The sequence below is a fragment of the Fulmarus glacialis genome, unplaced genomic scaffold, assembly GCF_000690835.1.
Source record: "Fulmarus glacialis isolate BGI_N327 unplaced genomic scaffold, ASM69083v1 scaffold8669, whole genome shotgun sequence".
In the NCBI taxonomy this organism is placed as follows: Eukaryota; Metazoa; Chordata; class Aves; order Procellariiformes; family Procellariidae; genus Fulmarus; species Fulmarus glacialis.
The window spans coordinates 10,220-38,074 of NW_009235157.1; the positions used below are offsets into that span (position 1 = coordinate 10,220).

At 37.3% G+C, this 27,855-nt stretch overlaps 1 protein-coding gene across 1 annotated transcript; it reads right to left on the bottom strand.

Annotated features, from left to right (window-relative positions):
• COMMD10 (COMM domain containing 10) lies at positions 1-27,855 on the bottom strand (the record flags this gene model as incomplete). The annotated part of the gene is made up of 6 exons (XM_009585907.1): positions 27,811-27,855; positions 26,454-26,564; positions 24,324-24,479; positions 4,527-4,637; positions 1,807-1,816; positions 1-34 (listed from the first exon to the last, which is right to left on the bottom strand). Coding segments are annotated over exons 1-6 (467 nt in total), but the record flags the coding sequence as incomplete, so codon positions are not given.

The following is a 27,855-nucleotide window of genomic DNA, read 5'->3' on the forward strand; positions in this document are numbered from 1 at the left end:
CAACTCTCCCTGTTATGCCACTCCACAAATATAACTTCTTTTCAGAGGGAAACAAAGGGCTAAACGGAGGGGGAAGGGGAAGGAGCATCATATTTCCTTAAATACCCATCCAAGTGCAGGTCCTGCCTCCACAGAATCTACAACCTGGATTGAGTGACTGATCTAGCCCCGCTAGAAGAAAAGCTTTGTTTCTCATCTACCCTGCTTTGCTGTTAAAGATGGGGAAAGTATTCACATTGGCAAACTTAGAAAGCAGAATAGCATAACTTATTGAAGTAAACAGAGCAAAACATCTAAGGTCTAGATTTGTTCACACTCCAGAAATGTATAGAAAGTCTGTAAAAACTAGGAGAAAAAAAAAAGAAAACCATGTCCTGTTATTTTAACAAGTAAAAAATAATCATTTAAGATTTCCAGACTTCTATTTACTCTGTAGAATGACAAATATGTATGATGATCTCAGTTTCAAATGCAGTCGGACCCAATTTTGATTTTGAACAAACGGTTGCAGAAAAAAATAGTTTAAAATATTTCCATTGTTATATTCCCCTTTTAAAGCATCTACAAGTTAGGGAAAATTAATTAAAAGGAAATAAAATTAAATTAGTATCGTAACATTTTAGTATTATCTGTCTTTTGTCAAAAGTATTACATTAGCAAGTTTAACAAACCAGCACATTTATCAGTTATTTTTGTCTTGCATTGGCAGACAAAATCCTGTAACAAAATTCTTCAAATACATGTATTAAAGAAGGAACAAAATAAACAAAGTATAGAATTCTCACAAGGAATCTATACATAGCACTGACACTCAAAAAAGAGCTCCCCCAAGAATTCATTAATGGTTAAGAATAAAATCGTAGATGAAATAAAGAGAAGGAAAACCAAGAAAAGAGCAAACCCTTCCCCAGGACAAATTGTAATTAGATAACTGAATCTAATGAAATCTGTGGAATGGATTTACAGAAAAAAATTGGATAACTATCGAGAGACAACACTCGGCAATTAGTTTATTTAACCTAACGATTTTCAAGCATAAATGTTAACTTCAGATTATTTGTAAAAATACACAATAATAAATACCTTATATAGTAATGTGCCTTACTGGATTTCCTAGTGAAGAGGCATAGCAGAAACTCTTTAGGAACACACTCTTACTTCTCACATTCCTCTGCAGAGATACTCAGCACCAATGATGAGACATTTCTGAAGCCCTCAGACCTTTTCTACAGCCTTTCCTACTTCTTTTTTGTTTTTTTGGCTCCTCTGGTTATAGAAAATGATCACAGTTGTTTAGAAAGGTCTGGACTAGACGGCCTAAGGAATTAGTGCTGTTAACAGTGGGAAAGAATGTGTGAGTGTGTGCCTATGAGGATAATTATTAAACAAATTACTGAAGGAAACAGATATTAAACAAACATGGCACTTTTTGGGATCAGTCTTTCTTTGCAAATCAAAATCATAATTAGCAGCACAGATTATCAGGATTGTTAATTTGTGCTCCCTCTACTGGTTAATTCACCATATAACCATAAAAATAGTAATAGTCTGTAAAAAATCCCCAGATTGCTGTGTTGCAATTCAACAGCCCAAAAAATCTGAAACCAAATTATGTTATTAAAGAAAACCCTTATACACAGCCAGTATCTTACACATCAGTTCTAAATGTCGCCTTAGCTCGTTAAAATGTTAGAATGGAAGTAAAAGGATCTTGCAGTTCAAAAAGATGTTTCCTACCATACCAGCTTGTTTTGTGTGCCTAGTTCATAAATTCCACTTCCCTCAGTTTTAGAAATGCAATTAAACATTTCAAATTCTGAATTGTTGTAAGAAGCTGCTGTTAATTGGATTTTTAATTGAAAGCTCCTTTTTTCTCTTCCTCATACAAAACACCATCAGCGACCGAGCTGCAAAGCAGCCTAGATCACAGGACAACTGGGGCTCGAAGGCAGGGTTCGGCAGCCCACCTGATCCACCCCCCTGCTCAGAGTGGGGCTAACTCCATGCTTCAGTCAGGATGCTCAGGGACTTGTCCCGTTGACTCCTGAGTATCTCCAAGGCTGGCAACTCTGCAACCTCTCCAGGTAACTTATTCCCGTACTTAATCACCCCATGGTGAAAAACTTTTCATGGCATATGCAAAATCTTTGTTAGATCCAAATCAAGCATAATTCAAAGTCTGAATACAAGCAAACGGCAAATTTGTTACAAAACTCAGGAAAAAACAGTTTACCAAAAATCATGTGATTTGATTACAATTACTACTAGTCACAAGCAGCATATTTCCTGGGCAATGCAAATGTCACTAACAGCTTGAATCACCTGGAAGAACCAAAGACCACCTTACTTTTGAATTTTGATGGTATAATACTTATGGGACTCTGCATTTCATCTGAAGCTGACCAAATATACTCTGTAAATATTTATATAGCATATAGCAGATCCTCTGACCCTTTTTATTTCATGAAGCACAAAAAACATTCATACATCCACAGTTATTCTGATTACCTCTCCTGGAGAGATAATTTAAATACTAATTTTAAATGTCAGCTCCTGCCAAAGAACTGTCTAAATGATCTTTAAGTGGAGTGAGTTGTAGTAAACATTAATGTATTAGCACAATTACTTTTAGTTAGCAAAAGTGGAAATAATGGCCAATTTCATTCACCTTGCTCAGTGTGGTTTTTTTTATTAATAGGCTTTAGTTTTACAGATGAGCAAGACAAACTTCTATTGTTATATACAGATTAGAAATGTAAACACTTAACACATCCCACAACGACTGACTTCAGAATTGATTCCAAGTATTATTGCAAACAAGCATTCAGAGCCAGTGTGACAAAGAGCACTACTGCCCCCTAATGAGCCAGCCCACGAAAGCTCCTCTGTAACAGCGTTTTGTGTCTTTCTTGAAAAAATTCAAGTTACTATATCCATGAATTATTTTAAAAAATAAAGAAGAAATGAAAAAGTTTCATGAGAAATGAATACAATCATTAAGAACATATACGCTAAATTCATGCCAAATTTCTGTGCAAAAGGCACACATGTAAGTTTGGGGAGAAAGAAAAGAAGTATTGAGCATCTAGGATTTTCAGATAACTTAATACTTAGTGCACAAAGAGATCACGAAGATGCAAAATACAGCACAAAAATTACGTTCCAGCACTTCTGTCAGTATATAAGCAGATATTAGCCAATCTTAAACCTATTCTATACTAGGATGTAATCATTCAGAAAAAAAACCTGTAGTTATCTTCACACCAACCCAGATTTTTAAATTTTAGTGTTTGTAGTGTGACAGCATCAGTACGTTTTTCTTGTCGCACTTTTCTATCTAAATGCCAGTTACAAGTCTAGTCTAGGCTTGTAATTATTGCAAAATAATTCTGATCTTGGCATCTAATGATACCCACAAAAAGAAATAGAGAGGAAACAATCAAAAAAATCCACTTGCTGAATTCTGTTTGTAAAGGAAACAGACGAACTTTCTGTGTCGTGTGAAAGTGACATTTTTTCCTCATTTTTTTAAAAATTGTTTTGCCACAGGATTGAATCTGTATGCAGTGCTGCCCAATGCAGCTTGGACATAAAATATTGTCTGGTTCCTGTATTTGCATTTCAAAAATACAGATTGCAGTGAACTGCTGAAAAAAAATACAACTGCTGCAAGTCCTGGTGAGAAGCACAAACATAAGCTGTGCATTCTCTTTTATTCTACCATAAATCAGAAATTCCACTCCCATTAGTAAAATTACTGCGATTTAAATGCAATCCTAAAGCAGAACCGCGTTCCGATTTTTCCCCTCAAATCTTTTATAATGACTTTTTCATAGATAAACATTCTGACAGACACCACAGAAGTAAAGACTCCAATTTCCATTAGCAAGATAAGGTTAAAAGCAATTCATGGGTTTAATTTAAAACATGCTAGCTAACAAGAGATACAGATTTTATGAATAAAATTTATGTTCATTAGTGGTTTTTTTGCACTGAAACACCACCAGCCTCTAAAATCCTTGAACTTTTAGGACTTTACCTTAAAACCTCCAAATATTGGCTTTCTGTGGTCTCACATACTATGTCATCATTCATATAAATACATCATTAGCACAGAAAAGTTGCAAGTGATGAGTAATTATCTTACATAACTACACACATGGTAGAAGGCTGCAAGCTACTAGGCATTAAAAGTATAAGAAGTACCAATCACATGCTATATGATAAAAATAAATTATCTAGAAAGATATTTTAGAGACCTAAAATAACCATATTCTGTGATATTTCTCTATTACATTACAGCCCAAAGAGCTGATAACACAGCTCTCAGCTCTCACTCTACCTAATATGTAGCTATTACATCAGTACTTCACAATTCCAAGTGCTTACTATAATTTTATGAAACATAAAAACTAAAACACTGACAAGACTAACAACGATCACGACTTCCAACTGACGCCTCAGAACTTTGAACATAAGGCCATGACCACAACTCATTCCAACTCTGCCAGGCCTGTATTTCTTACCTTTGAATCTTCATTGCTCACACCCAGCTCTAGCACAGCTCGAGGAGACTTCAGCTTTGCTTGCATGGACTCTGCCAGTTGAAGATTAAGCCGCCATCCAATTGTTTCAAGCTATAAAACACAAATTTAGATTACAATCAGATAGTACAGAAGCACCCAGGTCAACTTTCAATATAGTAAATGGTCTGTACCAGTGACCACGATGTCAGGCTTACAAATGTTAAGCATTTTTATACAATGCACATTCTGCAAATTCTCCTGGACTCCAAGACAGGTTTGATTCTCTCTCTTGCCAAATTTATGAGTTCAAACTGCCTGTGACCACCCGAAATAAAGCAACTTCACATGCCTCAAATCTGCTGGAACCAATCCATAAAACACAACTAAGGATCCAAAATAAGGCAGTTTCCCCCTCCTTGTGGAAGTTTATGAGCAAAGTTGCAGATTCAATTTTATTTCACATTATTTTTTCTTTTAGGAAAAAGAAAAAATTTACCAATAAATGGTAAACCAGCTAAAAATGGTAATTTCTTAATCACCAGATCTACTCATGTGTGTTTTACCATATACAGATGTTAATGACAAAAATAATTCTGTGCTGCTTTTTAAATTGTTACTACTGAAAAGCCAAAAACCAGTTAAGCGTGTGAGCAACAGAATTTTTAATAGAAAGCTACACAAAAATACATTTCTAATTGCTTTTTAATTATTCATCTAAAATGATATTCAAACATTATCAAGCTATACCTCACGCATAAATAAAGTATGCAAGGACAGACCTACAAGTCTTTCTACAAGTCTTACACGAAATAGCCTACCTAGCCTTCTTGAATAAAGAAAAGTAGAAATATAAAGCCTTACCATCTGGCAAGTTAATTTGCATACAAGTTTTTCTTTTTAATCTAGTGTCTCCCCTCTGCTAGGAAATATTGTGGCTGACTTGGTAAAAGTGAAAGCGTGCCACATCTCAGTTAATCTCTTACCAGTCCAAGAATTCAGCTAAAATCATCAACAGCACAAAGCCATCCCAGACGTGCTGTACTGTGAACAGCAGAGAAGCTAATACCTGTCCTGCTTCCTACACTGACAGTAATCTTTAGATGAAAGATAGGAGAGAAAGTGAGTGGCAGAAACATCTTCCATGGGCACAGCTCAAAGACAGAACTTCCAAAATTTATTGCAGCTATACCATTTACATTTACACATCAATGCATATTTCTTTTCTTTGAATATCGCATTGATATTATACCAATTATGTAACAAACACTGAAAGACATATGACTAAGCATTCCGAAAGGAAAATTAGGTATCATGACCTATTAACCACCACTGCCAGTCCAAGATGGTTAGGGTGTTTAGCCAAGGCCAAAGTTAACGGAAAGACACAGTCTCAGACTGACTTTGTATACAGCTATAGGAACAAGACAGTAGGAAGAACTTCAGCAGGTCAGTCTGCAGCCTGTCAGCTGCTCTGCAATAAATGCCCCTATTCAGCCTTCATTCTGTGGTAAAAAGAAGGAAGTTTACACATTAATCAAATCAATGAAAGCATGCATGCAACACAAACGGACACAGCTAAAATGCTGTAAATCTGGTCTAGCTCATTTTGTGGTAGGCATAGCTTCAGTAACAGTATGCCCACAGCCTATGAACCAAAGATGCTTTAAAAGACAAGTTTTATAAATTCTAAAAGCAGATTAATTTTTTATCATAATTCTCTGCTTTGATTTCCTCTAACCTGATTACATCTTGGTTGATGAAAATAACAGGGCATTGCCCATCCCACCCAAAAGTACAGCACAATCCAAAGTGGATTCTGTGGAAGTGCTCAAGTCAATCACACTAATGGACAAGCCTGCTAAGGCCCTGTGCTGGCCAGTATCTGGAATCTTCCAGCAAATTATACCAGAATGACACAGCTGGAAAACATTTTTCTATCCACAAATTTCAATAAAATTAAGTAAAGAAATTACCTCTGGTTCTCTCAGGAGCATAAAGAACTTAGCATCTTGCCTTATTCTAGGTTTTAGATCAAGAAAGAAGTTCAGTTCAGTTAAAGAAGCCTATCAAAATTGATAATGGTCAGCAGAGAAGGACCAAAATGCTGTCTCAGGGGCCAGTGGTGGGAGCAGCCCAAAGCAGGCAACAGGAAACAGTACTACCTATTTTGATAAACACCTAACCACTCAGGTCAAACATGGAGACAGTGAGCAAGCTCTGGAACGCGATGGTTCTTCCTACTGCAGTCACTAAAGTTCAAGCCCCGCACTCCTCAATTTAGAAAGGACTTTCTATCAGTTACTTAAACAGTTTATTATACGAGTATGGAAACCAAGCCTTAGACAGGCTAGCAGCTTATCCAGGATTATAAAAAAATGCCACTGGAGACAAGAACAATATCCTAGGAAACCTGACTTTTAAGACTTTTCTAAAGCTGTTAAACAGTGTACTGCATGTAGCATGAAAAACAAACTATCAAAACTAAAGAAATTCAAATTTATGTCTTCTATTTCACTTTTAATATACGTCTATCCAGGAATATTGTAGAGGGCTCAGAACAAATACAATATATGTGGCAGCATAGTGGCCTGAGTTTATAGCTGAACAGCAGCCATAACTCTTTTTTTATATTGCTTTAACTTAAAATTACTTTGTTTTCCTGTACGATTCATGTGTCTTCTCTGCTTTAAATACAGTTGTATGAGAACAAGTTCTGATTAACAAATAGCATGCTGCCTAAGGCTTCAAAATGATCTATTTATTTTCTTGAAAGAAAAATGTAACATGTATTTGGCTATGGTCATGTTTACTTAGAAGACATTCAACATCCTGAAATATCAACTAACCTTTTGAGAGGGGTGACATGTTTCTGCATGGCATTTGTGTCAAGGCACAGTATTTGGTAGCCACGAAGTGGTATATATTTTAGGGCCAATTTTTTCAAAAATGAAAGGACTACAAAATTATTTTCACTTCTGATCTAAAACTTGTTACAGAAAACAAAATGTTGGGAGAGACTATATGGTGCCAGAATCTGCAATGTATTACCTGAAAAGCATTTACTGAGGAGGGGTGAAGTATTTCTCCATAACTAGCATGAAGATAAAGCCATGTTTTTGGTTACTTTAGACCCTCAGCTTCTTTTTACAATTTCTTGTCGGCGGTTTATAAATGTGTAAGCTACCTTGTCACTGCAACAATAAACACCGTTGAAAATGTACTGTTTAGCACCGTAAGTTCTCACTGGTATCTCTGGCACTTACTTAACCTTAGGGTTATGCTCAGAAAACAAAAAACAGGTGCAAGCTGGAAAACAAGGAAAGGAAAAAACATAGATTCTAAATAAAACCAATAGTAAGCATGTATGAAAATGCTTCAGATCTGCTCCATGGACCCTATGGCAAATGATTCAGGGCAACAAAAATATGAGGAAGCTTTCAACAACCCCTGTAATCCTCAGTTCCCCTGTCCATTTTGTTCCACTCAGGCTTCTGAAGAGGATACCACGACAGCCAAGACTAACAGGCATGGAGAAACCTATGCACTTCTCCCTTCCAGCGCTCACTCAGTACTAGCTGTAGAAAAGATAAGGTGTTATGCCTGCCAAACCAGCTCTGTACCCCCTACAAACGTAGTGCTTCTCAGTGGCCATCCACACTTGTCCCAGGGGCAGATCCACACTAGAGAGCAGCCAGTTCCCCTAATATCTGAGAGGATCTGACCCTTCATCTGTAGATCACTAACACCTTCACAGGTACATAAATACATCATCTCTGGTCTGTCTATGATGAAGTCTATGATATCCATGGTCATTTTACTCCAGTGTAAAACATGGGAACTTCCAACTCATGACCACTGTCCTGTCCACGAGACTACTTTCCGTATTAAATAGTAGAGCATAGTATTTTATATATTAGGAGAAGATCATCAAAAATCTAACATAACTATGGTAAAACGTCTGGGTGAAAGTCATCCTCTGCAAAAAGCCCATGTGCACTAATTGTCAAATCAGCTTTCACAGCTTATCTGATACGAACTTCAAGCATGATCTCCAACCAAATAAAGGATTTCACATAGCCAAAATTAACATCCACAGAATCCACCATTTCCCTCATCACTTACAGCCCATTATGTTTTTACATACTACTGTCTCTTTCTCACATATTTTCACCATAGTTCCTTACTTTCACTTCTGACTGCCCATAAACATTACTACAAATTAAACCAAAACTGAAAAGAAATTCAAGAAACCAGATAAACATGACAAGTTTCTGTATTAGTTGTCAAAAAAATCAAAATACTTCTCCTTTCTCAACTACATAAAGATATTTATCTTATACTCCTCAATGAGAAATCAAATAAATGTTCTTTGGCAAAGAAATTCAGGCTAAAAACAATCTTAGCTATACAAAAACCAGTCTATTAGACTGAAAAACGAAGGACTACGACTTTGAGAGTGAAGGCAGACTGGGTGTCCAGAACAGGCATGTTGTAGGTCTCTAGCCTGAAGGACCAAGAACAGAGCACACACTCACATGGAAAAAAATGTTGGCAAGGACCTAAAGAAAGTAAGTGGGAATATTGTGAAAAAAGGGAAAACTAGAAGTGGAAACAGAATTTCAGAAAATACGTAAGCACCTAAAACGTCTTCCCTAATGCTTCTAATTTCAGCCATTCAAAACTTCTGGAGCTGGGTCCAGTATTTTTAAGGGAGGAGAGGGAAAAAGGGGTTTAAATGCTCGGTTAGTACCGGAGCAGGGAAAGGGGATATTTTTTTATTTTGGACTTGAGTGATATACTGAGATCACATCTCCTGTCTGTCTCTACTCCCATGAAGACTGGAAGCTTGTTTGAATTTTAAATGGAAAACTGGAATTTTCATATAAATTACCTGCTTCTAGAAGGTGAAGCTTTCAGGTCATCTAATATCGTAACGCATCATTACAGGAACTACAGAAAATCAGTATTACTGCCTTCAGAACTCACTGATGTGGCACAAACATCTTACTTCTTACCACAGTGCAAGCAGGATGCCATAATACCATGCAAACCACTATTTCTCCTCCATGGGTAATCCATGATTTGGCATCTCTTTGTCCCTTAGAAAGTGCTGTAAGCATTGATCTCAGAGAAAGTAGGAGTAACAATGAGTAAACAAAACACTGAACATGGAAATACTGCTTGGACTCATAAAATCAATATGACTGAGGTTCTTATAACCACCAGACATTCAGACAGTTATGAAATAGCCGATCACTTTACAGCTCAAATTTAACATATTATGAAGATCTAATTACTTCATTCAGATTCTTGCACTCCGTTCTCTTGGTAAAATTTGCTGCTTTCAGAACACCTAGCTTTCCCTAAATAGGATAAAATATTACGTACTTCATTTATGAGTAATACTGAAACACAAAATCATAGTCTTGAGTTAATGAGAGAATAATTATATTCAGAACACATACATGATTCAGAACATGTGGGCAAATGCAATTAATCAGCATTACAAGTTAAATATGACTTTACAAGCCACAGATATAAACTGGCTACAGGAAAGATTATGAAGATACTGGCATATCCATTATTAGCCTCTGAAACAAATGACTGTATGCATTTCTACAGGGAGAGAGAGAAATGCTGACTAGCATTTAGCAAAGAGCAAGAAAAAGAATTCTCAAAATTAGAGTTTCATCTTAAAGTCTAAGAAGTGAGAAAAACAGACTTCTGGGCTGAACACTTGTTAACAAGTCTGATGGGCAGAGAATGCAGAAGCAATTCTAAATTAGTAGCAGGGTTCTGTCGTTTATATTTATGGGGGAAAAAAGCTTATGAAAGTCCTGGATGGGAAAGGAACACATAGCATAAGCAAACTAGCATATGCAATTCGTGAAGTCTACTACTACTATTACAATAAATGTTTTCAATATTGCCAAAAGGTAATTGGTAAAAAAAAGTGGTAACATTACCACTACATTTGCTAATGTTTGAAAATCAACTATATAATAATACAGTTTTTCAACTGTATTCAATACAATTTATTTCAATTGGGTATTTCTCCCATTGTCAATGCATTATGGCTTAATCTATCTGTTTGGACTTTTTTTTAAAAGCAACAAAACCCCCCAACAACATGTGCCTTTTTAGAGAGCAAAAGGTTTTCATTACCCTGAAGTTGCTAAGGGGCTGCTGAAGCTTTCCAACATGAGCGATGAGAATTTTAAAGCAAACTGAGTTTGCAGCCCACAGTCAGAATTAAAAGCCGGCAAGAGTAACCTTTAGAATAACCAGGTCACATGTTGTGAATATTGCGAAGAAGAACGTGTACTAAGGAAATTGCAGTATGACACTAAATCTTAATCATCTAGTTCATAATGCACTATCAGTTCAGTCAAACTGGCCTCTAGTGACATTACTAACTTGAGCACAGCTGAAAATAAATCTTAACGTCCCTTCTGAAAATTCAAATGTTGGCACAAAACTGAGTACTTCTAATAGGACCACCTCTTGTGGTATTGGTGGTGTTGAAGGACTTGATTAATATGGGCATCCCCATTCTTGGTTGCCGGCAGCTTCCTACGGCACAGAATGCTGGTTTAGACTTGCATAGCTGAGAACTAACATGCAAGTCTCCTGACTTTGAGTCAATACTCAAGAGCTACTTTAGGGTAGTTTTAGTGCACCTATAGTTACTTTTCTTCAAAGGCAGTCTGATTAATTTGAGGACAGGATGAAGCACTGTAATTGACTTCATTTTTGTGAGGTTTTTTAAATACTGCATAATAGAAATAGAATGCCAAAAAGAACTTCTTACTGAGTCATTCTTTACAGGTACCACAGAAAAGAGTCTTCTGTTAGGCAGAAGCCTAACAAACTACTTCAGATAAAGTAGGACAGTTACAGTAATACAGAAATTAGTTTCATGCTCCACTGGTATATAGGCCCGCCCATTTGATTTTCAAATACTTTAATTCTTATTTTGAGAGGCCATTCAGTTCAAAATGATCTGGTATTTGTGATAACTTAAATGTTACTGCACATGAAATTATGCCTTTCATATCCTGAGAAAAAAATCTACATGCTTGTTTCTATAAAGCTTTTTCTGTAAAAAAACCAAAATAATACGCAAGTGTAATGGCACTGTTTTTCAGAGTTACACTCTTCTCACTTATTCCTACCAAATGTGGTATATCTGTAAGAGCATTGTATCAGTTTACACACACCAACTACTCTTGGAAGTAAGTTCAGCTTCACTACACCAATGCTGGAGTGCACACTTAGTTAAAAGGCTACTTCCATTCACAATCTTAAGTAAATATTGTAACTTACGACTCCGAAGTCTAAACTTCTACTTTTATAGTGTTAAGAGTGAGTAACTAACACTATAGGAGAGCGCATAATAGGGGGACGAAAACACAGCCTTCAGTCCATTCTTGAGGAAGTAGATTTATGATAGCTGGAGAAATAAGGTTCAAGAACTACGCTCGAATAGCACCAGTGTCAGCAAAAACTATTAGATACTTTAAAGATGGAGCCTGACAAATTCAGAAAGTGCACTATATGATGTGGCTGCTTGCAGTGATAGGGAAGACGAACAACTCGATGTCTCTGCCCACATGTACCTTAGAAAGGAATCGATCCTGCCCCCAAAGGCAACAATTACAGAAAGAAAAAAATTAAATCCTGTCGTAACAAATGAAATCAGAATTTTGGCTTTTTAACTCAGGTACTAACTCACTCATTTCAGCTATTTCTCCTTCTAATTTGAGAGGAATAGTGCAACTTTAAAGATGCAAACATTTCCTGGAACAACCTGAAAGAGCTGTTCATGTAATTTAAGACATCCATAGTATTACTCTCGTTGAAGCTGTTATGAACAGTGAAGTGAGAGATAATGGGATATGAAAGACATCTTCAGCATATCTTTTTCTCTTATTATTACAATAGTATATATCACACTGGCACAAAACATTTAAGAATGTTTTCCAACTAACAAAATATTTTGAGGAAATAAATAATCCATAACATAAGAATTTTTCTGGTGCAGATCTTTCACTTACAATACACTTATTTCAGTTGTTCTAAACAAAAAACCTAGAGGAAAATGAGTATGGCTATCCTTTCATTCAGTTTAATTCCCGTAGTTCCTCCACTGAAGACCAAGTACTCCTCATTTCACCGTAGAAAAAGAAAGTCAGAATACTCACATTTTAAAGTTTGGGGGTCCCCTCCCCTCATCTTTCAACAATCAAATTAGACAAAATGTACTAAGTCTTAGTTACATAAATTAATAACTTTCATTTAAAGAAAGTACTGCAACACCTATGTATGGTTTTAATAAATGAATTATCAGTTTTGTATGGATTTTGTATGTATGGGAGAGGACTAAAGGTGTATTACATGTTGGTCTACCAAGCCCTACTCTTAACTTCAGACCTGTGTAATCACACCAACATAGAACTAGAGTAAACCATTAAGTCTGCTCTCTAAAATTTAGAGCCTAGGATGCCAATTCAGCTCTCCATCAGCACACCCAGCATTGCAGAATCAAAACTCCAAATTAGACATGAAAATATCAATTTTGCCTGCTGTGATGATGAAAATAATTTAGGTAAGAGGCCAAGAGAAGGATGACAAAACATGTTTGACTGTGAACTCCTTCAAAAACTCTCCCTGTCTGCTTAGAAAAGAATGTTAGTGCAGTGGAGACACCAGCAGGATGAAGGCAAAAGTGTACTCAATATAGCAAACAAATATTAAAACAAAAAAAAAGGTGCACACTTTTAAGAGAAAGACAATGAGCGACAGGCACAATTTGCCAATCATCAGGTAGGGTCTTTGTCACAGAAATATTCTGTAATCAGGAAGAGAGTGTTTCCTTTAAGATAAGCCTCAGATCAAACATCAGTTTCCTACTGATGGAAAACTCTAGCACTGGGGGCAGGGGAGATGACTGCATAAACACACTGATTTCTATTCTCTATTGTTGCTACTGACTTCAGTTGTATGAAGGTGGCATGAATATCTTTGAAGGAAGCTCTGGATGTTGCAGCTTCTTTTCAGCAGGCCTCACTGTAACAACTGCTCCACGAGTGACGAAGTCTGGATTTTCACGTTGGTTGCATAAAGTTGCTGGCTACAGTCCTCTACCGCATTTTGAATACCAATAGAAAAACCTGACGGTATACAGTATTTCAAAATCTGTCCCCCTACTGTACAAACATATTCAACTTCAATACAATTCAGTATCCCCATTTTATAAATGCATTACTGAGGCATTTTGCGGTTTCACTGAAAAGTACTCTTCAATGGCACATTTAAAATCTGTAAGACTCAATTTTTATCCAGAGATATGAGTCACAAATTGAATGACCAGCATCTTCAGCTGACAAATCTTCAAATTAAACCCACGACTTAGAGCAGGCACCACAAAAATGAATGTAACTATCAATAAAACCTTATGTACATCCACCCATCCGTAAAACAAAGTCAGGATAATAGGTTTTTTTTTTAAAAAGCATGAAAGTCTGTAGGTTAAAGACACTCATAACACATATGCATAGCCAAGTTAAGCAGAGGTGACACAGTCAACTACAGTGCTTCTTACTAAATTTTAAGACTGGACTTTGCAACCTTAATGATAGTTCTGCAATGTAGCTTAGTCATGTAGTCATAAGAAAATGAGAATCACTGGATGGATCTTAACTATCTAGTCACAATACTAGAATGCAATGTCGAATCCGATTCTGCCTTAATCTCACAGATACTGCAAGACCATCAGCAAACAGACAAACAAAACAAAACGGAAAGCAGCAGCTATGTTTTTCACCCATAGGCAAGAATAATCTTCTAATCTCTGAAGTAGTACCACATGCTATGATTGTCTCCAACTAGAAATAGAGGTAGCTGTAACATAAGGGTAAGAAAAGGGTTGCATTGTGTCAGGCAGACAGACAGTGAACTTACAGAATCCTGTAAAAAGATTGACCAAATAGAACACAATTCCCAAAGGAAAAAATTCTGAAAGTTTAAAAAACAAAGAGAAACTGTTTATGTGGCTTTCTATCTTAGCTTTGAAAGAAGCACTGTAAGACCAACGCTCTGAAGATGGGTTGGGCCAAAGACCCGGTCGAGTGGTTAAACCAAGTGAGCGGGACAGAGCGGCACTGAAGAGAGACACAGGCCATGCACTATGTTTGCTGTGCAACTCTCAGATCCCTCACCACAACTTTCCCTAATGATATCAGTATCTTTAAGAGGCAGGAAAAAAAATAAAATGAGAAGCAATAAGTGCTTTAACTTTGTAAACTGTGAGTTTCAGCTTGTAATTAATGCTAGAAAAAGCAAGAGGCACAAGCCAAAAAGCCAGTACCTCAGTTAGCTCTCAGAGAGGATTTGGATATTAAGAGCGTATTAAAAATAGAAAAAAAGACTGAGACTTAATTCTAAAAGGAAAATACACACAAATTATGTATCATCTTATTTGGTCAATATGTAAGATGAACTAGATACTTGAACCAAGACTGGCTGTCTCCTGGAGGGTTAATTTCCTCTGACTTCCCATTTTTGTCTGCAAGGATAAAGTCCTATTCTCTTCAGCAAACCTTACTTAGCATATATGCCAGGAAAAGTGATATTTTCAGACTTCTTTGTTCAATATTCAAACCAGAACCCCTCACATCTTTAATCTTTAAATTTAAAAAAAGGAAATGATACACACCAAAAAACACCAGTGTACTTCAAAAGGGAGGAAACAAAAGAAATAATATGACATGAAATTGGTAGAGCAAGACTAGTGCTAAGAAGCAACAACTTCAAAAGACTTTTCCCTAATTGAAGTTACTGCAGGTTTTCATCTTTACATGCATTTTAACTGATAAGCAGCTAGCTTGAAAGCAAACAGAAAGGGAGTGTATGACAAACATTAGAAACAGCATTCAAGTTTCTAAAACCCTAGTATTTAGGGATTCACTTTGTGCAAAAGGTAAAAGTGTTGTTGTGCCCTGTCTCTTTCTGGGAAATTTGTGGGCACAGAGTTGCAGTAAAAATATGCACCAGTCTACAAGCACTTATATGGAAAAGTCATAGCTGACTGGCGCTTTTATCTAGCAGAAGAATATATAGCAAGATCCAACAATTGGAAGATGAAGTTAGGCAGATTTTAATTAGAGATAAGGCACACATTTTTATTAACCATAAAAAATACCCCAGAAATTACCTGTCATTTCAAGCCTTGAAATCACAACCAGACCCCTGTTTCAAAAGCTCTTTTACATATTGAAGAAAAATTACGGTTTGTATTACACATGAAGTTACATCAGATAAGCATGGTACTCTTTTATAACCTTAAGGGATGCTATTTTGCATGTAGGAACAGAACAAATGTTTCAGATGTTTTTAAACATTCTCAAAATGTACTTTCTTCCAAGCTTTATCATTTACACTTCCTTGGTAGAAGACAGAAGAAGGTAAGAAGGATACGAAGAAACTCATTTAAAAAATCCTGAAGAAGTAGTACCTAAAAATTGTAAACAATTAAAATAGCTACTAAAAGCTGGGCGAGTGGAAGATTAAACAGACTTAGTTGTGCTGCAGCTGGCCATTAAAATACATCTCAGTAGGTATAAAACTGTGTCTTTACTACATCTTTCATCATTTGCATTTTCTTTGCCACTGTGATGGCATCATATAATGCAAGTTGGTTCACAATTCATTGTGACAATGCCCGTAGGTACGACACGGTCTTTGTGACCTCTGCTTGTCACTGTAAGAATGACTAGTGGATCAGACACTAACAAGAAACTGGAAGATTCTTTCTGTTTGAGCTGTATTCCTCCTTATTTTGCATTTCTTCTGATATCAGAAAGAATTTTTCCTCCACGACACACACTGATGCACGCCAATTCTCTTCTTTTTTGTCATAACCACCATAGGATGCATGTGTTTCAGAGTATTTCTGTAGATTTGACAGCATTTAGCAGAGGGAATTTAGCATATTCACATTCCACATACACCCCTTAGCAAGAAAGCCAGTTTCTGAGAAAACTACTTTCAGAGTTTTGCCCATATGGCTTCAAACAGCCAGTCAAGATACAGAATTGACAGCTCTGTCAAGAATTTTAGGTACGTAATTTCACTAGTTGCATTCCCACGCATCATTATATTAAGTAATGCTGTCTGAAGGCTATAAAAAACTTCTCCTGCTTGGCAACATAGGACTCTTACCTTTTTTTATTATATATATTTTAAAGATACCCTGAATAGTTTTCCAAAACAAGAAACCTATGAGGCATTTAGCTTGACCTGCCTTTAAAACAGATAGATTTACACAGAGCACCAAAAAAGGTACAGAAAACATAATAGAGGGGGAAGGGGAGGGGAAGAAGACCAACAGAACGGATGAAAAATTGCCAAGAGAATTCAGAGTGAACCCTACTAAAAAGCTAGCCTTTCTTCGGAGAGAGGAAAAAACACGTTTTAATCTGATCAATGTGTCCTGATTTCTAAACTGATATGTTATCAAGCAAAGACTTAAAAACTGGATCAGATTGGTATCAGACTCCTATCAGTGGCCTATCATTCTAGAGGCCAAATTAAGAACGCATTCAAAGAAAAAACTGATAAAAACACCATCATTCTAATTGACTAGGATTGTTTTATACAGGAGAACTAACATAATAAAGTGACTGCCATATGAGTAAAGATTCAAAGGACCAATTAATGCAACAGGAGAATATATATAATTAATAACCCTGTGCAGCTGAAGACTGCCTATAGTTCAGTAAAGAAAAATGAAAAGATGAAGTGAGAAAATCAATACTATTAAGCAGTACAGTTTTAGTTTAACTCCACAGGTTTTGTTCATTTCTCAAGACAATAACATCCTATCAACTAAGCAGTTTGCACCAAAAAAAATTCAAAGACCTATGTTCAGAAAAGACCATTTTTTCTCTAACAATTAGGAATAGTGTTCAATATGCCACAGAAAACTTCACCTAATCAATATTCTGTAAATACTTGTTCTGTTGCTCTAACAAACTCAATTCGGCTTGTCACCCTAATGAAGCTATCAACCAGTGCATTACTACCTACATCTCTTGCATAGAACTGACAGACCCAGACTAGTTTTTACCACGTTGTAATTTCCAGGCAAGAAGAGAATCTGGTTTAAGAGAAATAACATGTCAATACAAGCAAAATATCTGTAAGAAATTACTTTTCATAATAACTAGTGGTCTGGAGTCCAAATCTGAGCACTGCTGCAGGCCAAAAGATGCAGTGGCCTACTCTCTCAAACACAGCGATGAGCCAACTTAATTAGTAACACTATGAAATAATAATCCTGGACAGTCAGCCACCCACTAGTTTTAGCCATAAATTAATCAATCCTCAGTTCTTCCTTCAATTTACCCAAAGGTCCCAATGTTTGCGAGATGTGCAAACCAAACCTCTAAATAAAAAAAGAAAACTGTCAACAATTTTATGTTGTCTTAAAACAGAAATTAAAGATTAGTGCCTCGTCCTTCTTGTGTACACTACAGAAAACAGACTTAGTGGCAGCATTTCAGTACTTCCAAAATACAGAATTTCTAAGTGCCAGATGCCAGGAGAGACTCAGAATTATTTTGTCGCTTGATTTTTACTGAAACACTTTAAAATGAAGATAAAATTCCAATTCTATCTTTCTTAGTTACATTGCAAACTCTATCTTGTACGCAGTTTCCCTGAACACCGTCTCATGCTGGAACAGAACTATCAGGATCTCAGTAATACTAATCATGACCCTGATTCTGCACTCGGATCCAGATGAGCAACCCCACGAACACACCCACTAAAGCCGTTATAAAGAAAATACAGAGTTGGTAAGCGTACAGAAAACCATATGACAAGCGAAAGCATGAAATATTCACACATACTCTGAATTCTAAATTAATACGTAGTCCTGCACACCACCTGAACAGGTCAGTAAAAGCCCCTACCAAATACGCAGTGACAACCAAAAAGCCCATATATATTTTTAAAAGAGTATGAAAGAAAAAAATCTGTATTCATACAATCATATAATGGTTTGGGTTGGAAGGGACCTTTAAAGATCACCTAGTCCAACACCCCTGCCATGGGCAAGGACATCTATCACTAGATCACGTTGTTCAAAGTGCCATCCAACCTGACCTTGAACACTTCCAGTGATGGGGCATCCACAGCTTCTCTGGGCAACCTATTCCAGTGTCTCACTACCCTCCTCATAAAAAATTTCTTTCTTATATCCAACCTAAACCTACCCTCCTTCAGTTTAAAACAGTGCCCCTTGTCCTGTCACAACAGGCCTTGGCAAAAAGTCTCTCCCCAACTTTCTTATAAGCCCCCTTTAATTATTGAAAGATAGCAATAAGGTCTCTCCGGAGCCTTCTCTTCTCCAGGCTTAACAACCCCAATTCTCTCCACCTTTCTTCATAGCAGAGGTGTTCCAGCCCTTGCACCATTTTCATGGCCCTCCTCTGGACCCGTTCCAACAGGTCCATGTCTTTCTCATGCTGGGGATCCATGCAGTCCTTCAGGTGGGGTCTCACCAGAGCGGAGTGGAGGGGGAGAATCACCTCCCTCGACCTGCTGGCCACCCTTCTTTTTATAGAACCCAGGATACAGTTGGCTGCAAGTGCACATTGCTGGCTCATGTCCAATTTTTCCTCCACCAGTTCCCCCAAGTCCTTCTCGGCAGGGTTGCTCTCAATCCATTTATCCCCAACCCTGTATTGATACTGGGGATTGCCCCAACCCAGGTGCAAGACCTTGCACTTGGCCTTGTTGAACTTCATGAGGTTTACATGAGCCTACTCCCCAAGCTTATCAAGGTCCCTCTGGATGGCATTCCTTCCCTCTAGCAAATCAATTGCACCACTCAGCCTGGTGTCATCCACAAACTTGCTAAGGGTGCACTCAATCCCACTATGTCATTGATGAAGACATTAAATAGTGTTGGTCCCAGTCCAGACCCCTGAGGGAGCCACCACATAAAGTATTAATATTCCAGGAAAGCCCATATCAAACTCTATTCACATTAGTTTCTTCCAAAATATGGCAGAAATATGTCAGCGACAGATAACATGAAGGATGACAAACAGGAAAATTCCATGGAATGAGAGTGAGAAATCGCAGACTATGTAGCTTAAAATAAAAACAAGAAAGACCACACTCTTCTTTAGTATTTCTCGTAATAAGAAAGGGGATATACGTTAAAATCAAAAGATAATGGATAGACTGTTTTTCAAAAGCATCAATACGTAACACTTTTCCCTCAAGTGGTAGAAAATCAGAAATCAGGCAAGTACACAGACTGAAGTCTCCAGGTTCATTAAGTAGAATATTTCACAAGTGAAAAACAATCGTCTTTGAGGGTATAAGACAGCTTCCAAGTCATGAGGTGAGGCAGAAGTTTTCATCAAACAGGTTAACTAGAGGATTCCACTCCTATGCCTCCATCCAAGGTGTCAAAGACAATGAACAGATTTTCTGATCCAGTACAGTAACTCCTATATTTTTGGAATCTGAATCACTAACAAAACTACAAGGTACACTCAACAAAAAAAAAGCATCGTTATGAATGCAACTTCAACCGTACACAGAGCATGAATAAATCAAGAGTCTTAAAAAAAACCACTCATCCAAACAAACAAAAAAAATTCAGAATTCCCCACCAAATGCCAATCCTCAAGATTCCCAAGGAAATGAAATATCACTCCTCTCTTCAAGGAGGGCCCAGGGAACTAAAGGCTGGTCAGCCTCACCTCGGTCTCTTGGAAAGTGACAGAACAATTAATCCTGGAAACCACTTCCAGGCATGTGAAGAAGAAGGTGGTGATTTGAAGTCGTCAGCATGGATTCACAATGGGGAAGTCATGCTTGACCAACTTGATAAACTTCTACAATGAAATAACTGGCTTGGTGAGACAAGGTGAGAGCAGCAGATAGGGTCTACCTTGAGTTCAGGGAGGCCTTTGACACTGTGTCCCTTAAGATCCTCATAGACAAGCTGTTGATACATGATGATGATGCAGAGAGAGAGGTGCATTGAAAGCTGTTGAATGGCCAGGCCCAGAGGGTGGTGATCAGAGGAACAAAGTCTAGTTGGAGGCCAGTAACTAGCAGTGTACCCCAGGGGCAAATATTGAATCCAGTCCTGTTCAACATCTTCATTAATGATCTGGATAACGGGACAGAGTGTACCCTCAGCAGCTTTGCAGATGACACAAAATTGGAAGGAGTGGCTGATACACCAAAGGGCTGTGCTGCCAACCAGAGGGACCTGGACAGGCTGGAGAAGTGAACTGACAGGAACCTCGAAGTTCAACAAGGGAAGTGCAAAGAAGTCCTGCATCTGGGGAAGAGCAACCCCAGGGACCAGTACATGCTGGGGGCCACCCAGCTGGAAAGCAGCTTTGCAAAAAAGGACCTGGGGACACAAAGGACACCAAGTTGAACATAAACCAGCAATGTGTCCTTGCAGCAAAGACGGCTAAAGGTATCTAGAGCTGCATTAGGAGTATTGCTAGCAGGCTGAGGGAGGTGATCCTTCCCTTCTACTCAGCACTAGTGAGGCCTTACCAGTTCTGGGCTCTCAGTGCAAGAGAGACATGGACATACTGGAGAGAGTCCAGCAAAGGGCCACAGAGCTGATGAAGGGATTGGAGCACCTCACATATGAGGAAAGGCTGAGAGAGCTGGGACTGTTCAGGCTGGAGAAGAGAGGGCTCAGGGGGATCTCATCAATGTATATAAATACCTGAATGGAGGGTGCAAGGAGGATGGAGTGAGGCTAATTTCAGTGGTGCCCAGTGACAGGACAAGAGGCAATGGGCACAAACTGAAACACAGGAGGCTCTGCCTGAACACAGGAAAACACTTTTGCACTTTGACGATGACCAAGCAATGGCACCAGGTTGCCCAGGAACATGGTGGAATCTCCATCCTTTCAGATGTTCAAACACTGTCTGGACACAGTCCTGGGCAACTGACTCTAGGTGGCCCTGCTTGAGCAGGGAGGCTCGACCAGATGACCTCCAGTGGTCCCTTCCAACCTCAATCATTCTGTGATTCTGTGATTACGTTGCTGACAATTATGACAACAGAACGGTCATATTCTTTTTATGTACCTAACATGGCTTCTGTGAGAGAAATGAACAGCGCGAATCATTAACTTATATACGGCCACGTAAAGAAGTACCTATACAGAGGGCACATTTATAGGGTCAATTGTTTTAAATGTTATAACCATATACACGTTTCAGAGAATATTAATAATTGGATACACATTTCCTTCTACAAAGAAAGAAGTTAATATAATCTCTAAATCAATCTAAAAACCTAAATTGTAAATCTAATCTAAAAAGCTAGCACTCTGGTCTATTTTGCAGGATTCTAACTTTTTTTAAACTTTAATTCGAGGTGTTGATGAAAGTTTACAGCAAGTTGGCTACTATAACAATGTATCACAAGTAAGAGAATATTTTGCCCACTATTTCTCAAGGTACAGAAAGATAATAGAGCAAATATGTGCTGATGCGCAATTACTTATAGAATATAGAAGGAATATATGAATATATGAAGGGATCACGCAGTCATCTACTGCACTCATAAGACATTACAAGGAGATTCATAAGATTACAAGGAGATGGCAAGTTCTTCTTCCATTATCCCATGCAATTTTTAAAATATTTTACCTCTGTGTGCCTTGTTAGCAGAATAAATACTTTATTTAGCAATTAGTTCTGTGAATTGAGGCTTTGGGTTAAGGAAAAGTTCTCCTGAACTTCGACTTTTTCACTCAACTACAGTCTACAGGATTAAGATGTTTTCAAAACAAACTGAGAAAGTAAATTCAAGTTCAAACTCAAATTACACCTTAGAGTCTACACTCACATTGACACTCAACTTGTCATCTAGGCTAGGAAAAGAAAAGAAAAGAAAAGAAAAGAGAAAAGAGGAGGTGAAATGATGCTTTAAGCATATGTAGAGGCACACATATATTTATAGAGGCACTATATTTGAATTGGCTTTCATGCTAAATGCATGATATTTTGCACTATGATATTTTGGCAGTTGCTTTTCTGCAAGCTTAATTACAAATGACAGTTTAAAACTGCTTTATATGGGATGTAATATACTAGCAAAATGTCATTCCATTATACGAGATCATGGTGAAGTCACAAAGAATCTCCAAAACTGTAACACACACCAGAAGCATTGTATGTTGCAGGGCTCACAAAACCGCAGACAAGAAACAGAGCAATGTCAACCCCAAACTAGGTCACAGAAGGATCACAGGTGTGTATGGTACAAGCTCCAAATAAAAGAGGTTTTTATTAGTATCTCATATGCTGAAGACCTGGCAATAAAATATGTGTTAGTGCATAGTCTGTCTGAAGAAAATTCTCAGACAGCTGCTTTGTAGGGTATCTTCAGAATTGCCTTCCATTCTGCACACATATGCTGTATTTTAAAAAGTTAGCCTTACAACTTTCCGTCATTTCACCTGGTTTTCAAATTACTCTCCTCCTTCAACGGACAGTCATACTTGCCTATATACTCACTGTATCGCTGACCATTTAACCTTTGGACTTGCATGCTTGGCATTGGTAAACATTACCTCAAAAAAACAGAAGTCCAAAATGTCTTGTTCAACTCAAATTTTTTTTGCACACTTACATTAACAGTCATTTACTTGGCTAGGTTCGTGAGCTACTATAATTTTGCACATGAAAATTGTACAAATTTTGTGTCTAAAATTACCCAGTTTTAGAAAGGATCAAGTTTAAATACTTTGGAAAAATCATCTGTGATGCAATTCTGAATATCTTTAGTTTGCTCCACAGACGTACCTTGTCTTCTCAAAATGTGCATTTTACACCTAAATAAAATTCTAGGTTTATTTAGGTGTAAACCTGCCAGTATAAATTATGTTGTTCTATTTCTGTCAGTGTATCATGTGTACCTTATACATAAATTTTATTTTCTATGTATATTTTACTAACCAATCATAAAGTAACAAACTGCATCTTATACCAACAAGATATATAGCAATGATAAAAATAAAGCAAGAATAATTGACCCAGTGTTCCACAATGCTTTTGAACCACTCAATCCTGGCTGACACTGATGTGTTCTGTATACATTTTCTAATGCAGTTGAAGTTTATTATGAATCAACAGAAGGATGTTATTATACATTCTCATAAGTGTAGACATTTATGCCTAAAGACACAATGAGACTTTCACAGCATGTACCAAAGTTTTAACTGGTAACAGGCACATATGAAACAAGAGTATTATGCCATTGTAGAAAAATATCTCAAAATCGTAGTATCTCACAAAATGCACGATCCAACCCGCCTACAATATTAAAGATGGCAGGAGCTTAGATACATTTTAAGTACAGAGAATCAACAGGCTGATGAGCTGAACCCATGCGCTAAACCACTAGAAGCGTTCACAAGCACATTTTACCCTTGTCCTGCCATAAAGCATGTTCACAAACATCTCCAAATGGTATGTAGGTTGCATTATTTTACATTGCTAACAGTGCACATATAGTCAGGTTCCAACAGCTACAGCAGCTCAGCTAACATGTAACATCTCTTTAAGACAATGAAACTCCACTGCCCTGATCACATTTATCTACTACCTAATAAGTACCCTTTTTATTTTCCAGTACCTTGGCTTGTCACAAACTTTGTATCTTAGTTTAAACTCCTTGCTTTGAAACAAACCTACACAGCTTTATTCTCTCTTAGGAAAAAAGCATTACCTTCTGAGGGGTCAAAACCCTCTGCCTGAACTTTTCAATCGTGTCTTGACCTGCAGCCGCCCATGCACTGGCAAATGCTTCAGCTTTGTCTTGATCCAGGTGAATGCTTTGCAGCTGTTGTTGCAATGAAGCAGGCTTCAAATTATGATAGACTGCCTGTTAAAAGGAAAAATAACTGCTCTTGTCAAGTACTGTTCTACAAGTTGTGTCACATATATTCCACCACAGATGGCCACCATGTTCACAAAAGATTTTTACTAGCAACTCTACTGTGGGACTGCAAGCATCCTGTTCATCTTAACTCTCTGACTGAGAAGATAGAAAAGTGTAACTATCTTCTCAATTATATCTCAAAATGCAATATTACAAATGACTTTTCTCAAGATAGACAAACTATGAAAAAATGCATATACAAGCTAGATCTGAGTATATGTGTATGTTTCCACTGTACATAATGCCAAACCAGCTATCACTGAAAAAAAACTAGGCTTTGAAGTCAATTGTGACCGTGAAGAAAGGACAACTTTTCCAAATTCACACTGTTCAAGCAAGCCTGAACTATGAGGTAATATTCTGAAAAGACAGGAACAGTTTGCCAAAAAAGGTGAGTTAGATATAACCTCCCTATTAGTATCAATTTTTGTGGTAAACACTCTATATAGCATGCTCCTCTCCACTTTCAAAACAGGACTCCATCAGCACCAGGGTGGTGAAAAAGAAGAAAGAAGAAACAACACATGCAGCAAAGACCATGTAGCAGTCTTATTATCTATAATGTATCCATAGACCAAAGGGCTATTGAAAAAGTTATGCTCTCTGACAGAACAAGCAGCTACTCTAAGAAGTATAGCTATCAGCGGGAACGCAAGAGTCCTCATACAACACGTATTCCATCTCAGACTCTTCTTTGGGCAGCTATTAATATCCTTCCCTTTCTTCTTTTTTTAAATGCAAAAAGAAGCAAGCCCTAGAGGAGACTGAACTGTTTTTTCTGTTCATCTTCAGTAATTATTATAAAACTGAAGCCGTCTGATGAAATTAGGATCAGGCAATAGAACAGGTAAGTTCGCTGTTTGGTTGAGATGAAAATCCAAAATTTCAGTCTGGATGTGACCTCAGGTTTTGTTTTGATTTTTCACACCAATGGATAGGAGCCATAGGGAGGACTGTTTGTTTGTTTTCTTTCTAACGCTGTGAAATGTGTTAACTAAGTGAACTAATCACAAACCGGCAAGTGCAAGAGGACAAGATTCAAATCCCACAACAGACCATCAATATGCATGCCTTCTGCACAGACTACATTTACTATACTTGCATGAAATGGATGGATAACATCATGGCTGTGACAATTTCTAAGAAAGTTACCGTATCTACCGGGTAATACATTGGCTTCCCAGCCTCTGTAGTGGTAGACTGCAGAACCAGAAAACCTTGCCTGTTCACAAGATATTTAGCTCTAGACCGTGCAGTCACCTACTCATTCAGATACCAGAGCTACATCAGCTGCGCCTGTGCATCAAAGTTTTCCATAACTGAAACTTCATGTAACTTAAGCAGTGCTCAATAATGCCATCTAATATTTTCCCATACAGGCATTAAAAAAAATGCACGGCTGGCTTGCTTACAATGAATATGAGGGAAGACTACATCTCATAATTATCAACACTCCTCTTGGAGTCATGCAGAGCTCGCTTCCACCTATATTTACATTAGCTGGAAACTCACTCCACAAATGCAGTGAGTCCAATGGAAATCAGGAAGGCATGCAAACAAAAGCAATTAAAATCATGCCTCCAAAACATACATAATGTGCTACATTGCTTACAATGAATATGAGGGAAGACTACATCTCATAATTATCAACACTCCTCTTGGAGTCATGCAGAGCTCGCTTCCACCTATATTTACATTAGCTGGAAACTCACTCCACAAATGCAGTGAGTCCAATGGAAATCAGGAAGGCATGCAAACAAAAGCAATTAAAATCATGCCTCCAAAACATACATAATGTGCTACATATACATGTTTTCACTAATTCCTTTTTAACTTGACTTTTATATTTTTGAAATCTACAGTCGGATAAAAAAATATACATATATATATCAACTCATAAGGATAGAAACAAGGTACCTGTTCCAAAATGAATGTTATAGTTTCAAGAACTAGATGAAGATCCTGCTTTTCCAACGAAAAAGCTATTTGAAGTTTTTCTTCCTCCTCTTCACTGAAGCTACTTTCAGCCTAAATACAAAAACAGTTAGTCCTAACATTCCATTTAGCAACTGAGAACATACTTGTCAAAACAAAAACTTTCTCCCAATTTTTATAAACATAGTGGCTGTCCAGTTGTTTCTAAATAGAAGTAACAAAGTAAAGCTCTTTTCCAACAGAAAAATACAATGCAATTCCTCACACTGAAAATCAAAATTGAAAGCCAACAGTATCACATGAGAATTTATGTGACTGAAATATGCTTTCTCTTTGCACCTGAGAGACACTAAAGAAATATTTTTCTTTGGGCTATCAGATCATCTCCAACGACCTTTTATGAATAAAAATAAGAAAAGTACAAAGTGTGTTACTTGAATCAGACCCCAAAGAAAACAGAAGACAAAACTGTAGCGAAGTTAGTTACGTATGCTTCTTCCACTCTGGATACTCTTCTGAAAACCACCCATGCCGTTATAAAGGAAATAAAGGCCTAATGTATGCTTATTTTGGAAGTCTTTTTGAAAGATTATTTTGAAAGTCTCTTTTGAAAGATTTGAATCTATAGCCCACTGTATTACTGAAGATTATTGAGAATATGCTGTACTTTTAAAATACAGCAGTTATATTTATTATACTACAGCAAATTTAACTGTAATTTAAATGCAGATATTGCCATCTTTTAAAACGTAATTACTAACAAATCTACGCTGCAGACATCAAAACACCATATTTAGACCACTTAGTGATCCAAAACTGCAAAGCTACACAAAAAAGCAATTGAGCTGTCAGAATAAACAAAATGAGGCAATTACACAAAAACTTCAATGATCGCAATGTCTGCAACAAGAGTATCAAAATGGAAACATTATTTGAATCACTAGCTGTTAGAAGGAAATGCAGAGCTCTGAGTATCTGCTTTGACAAGGCAAGTAAGTTTACTTATCGCTTCCAGCAATTTAACATGCCCTAGAGTCAGATACTTCAGAAAGGCCAGGTGAAGGATTCATGAGATTGACTGAGTGGGCTAAATTAAAAAGACCCTCCAGCTCATGTAAATGCCGATTAAAATTGTGAAGAGATACTAAACTACTATTGAGTAGTTAAAAAAAAAAAAACAAAAACAAAAGAGAGGTTGGTGACACTTTCCAGTTACCAATGAGTTAATATCTATGTAAAACAATTGAGAAAACCCTCTGCAATGACAGCAGCATCCAAGCTAGCAATTTTGGTAGGAATAAAATCAGCAATTGAATCAAATAATCAAAACAATCCTTACAGTCTCAGAGTTACGACCTTTAATACATTTGTATTTTCTACCCAT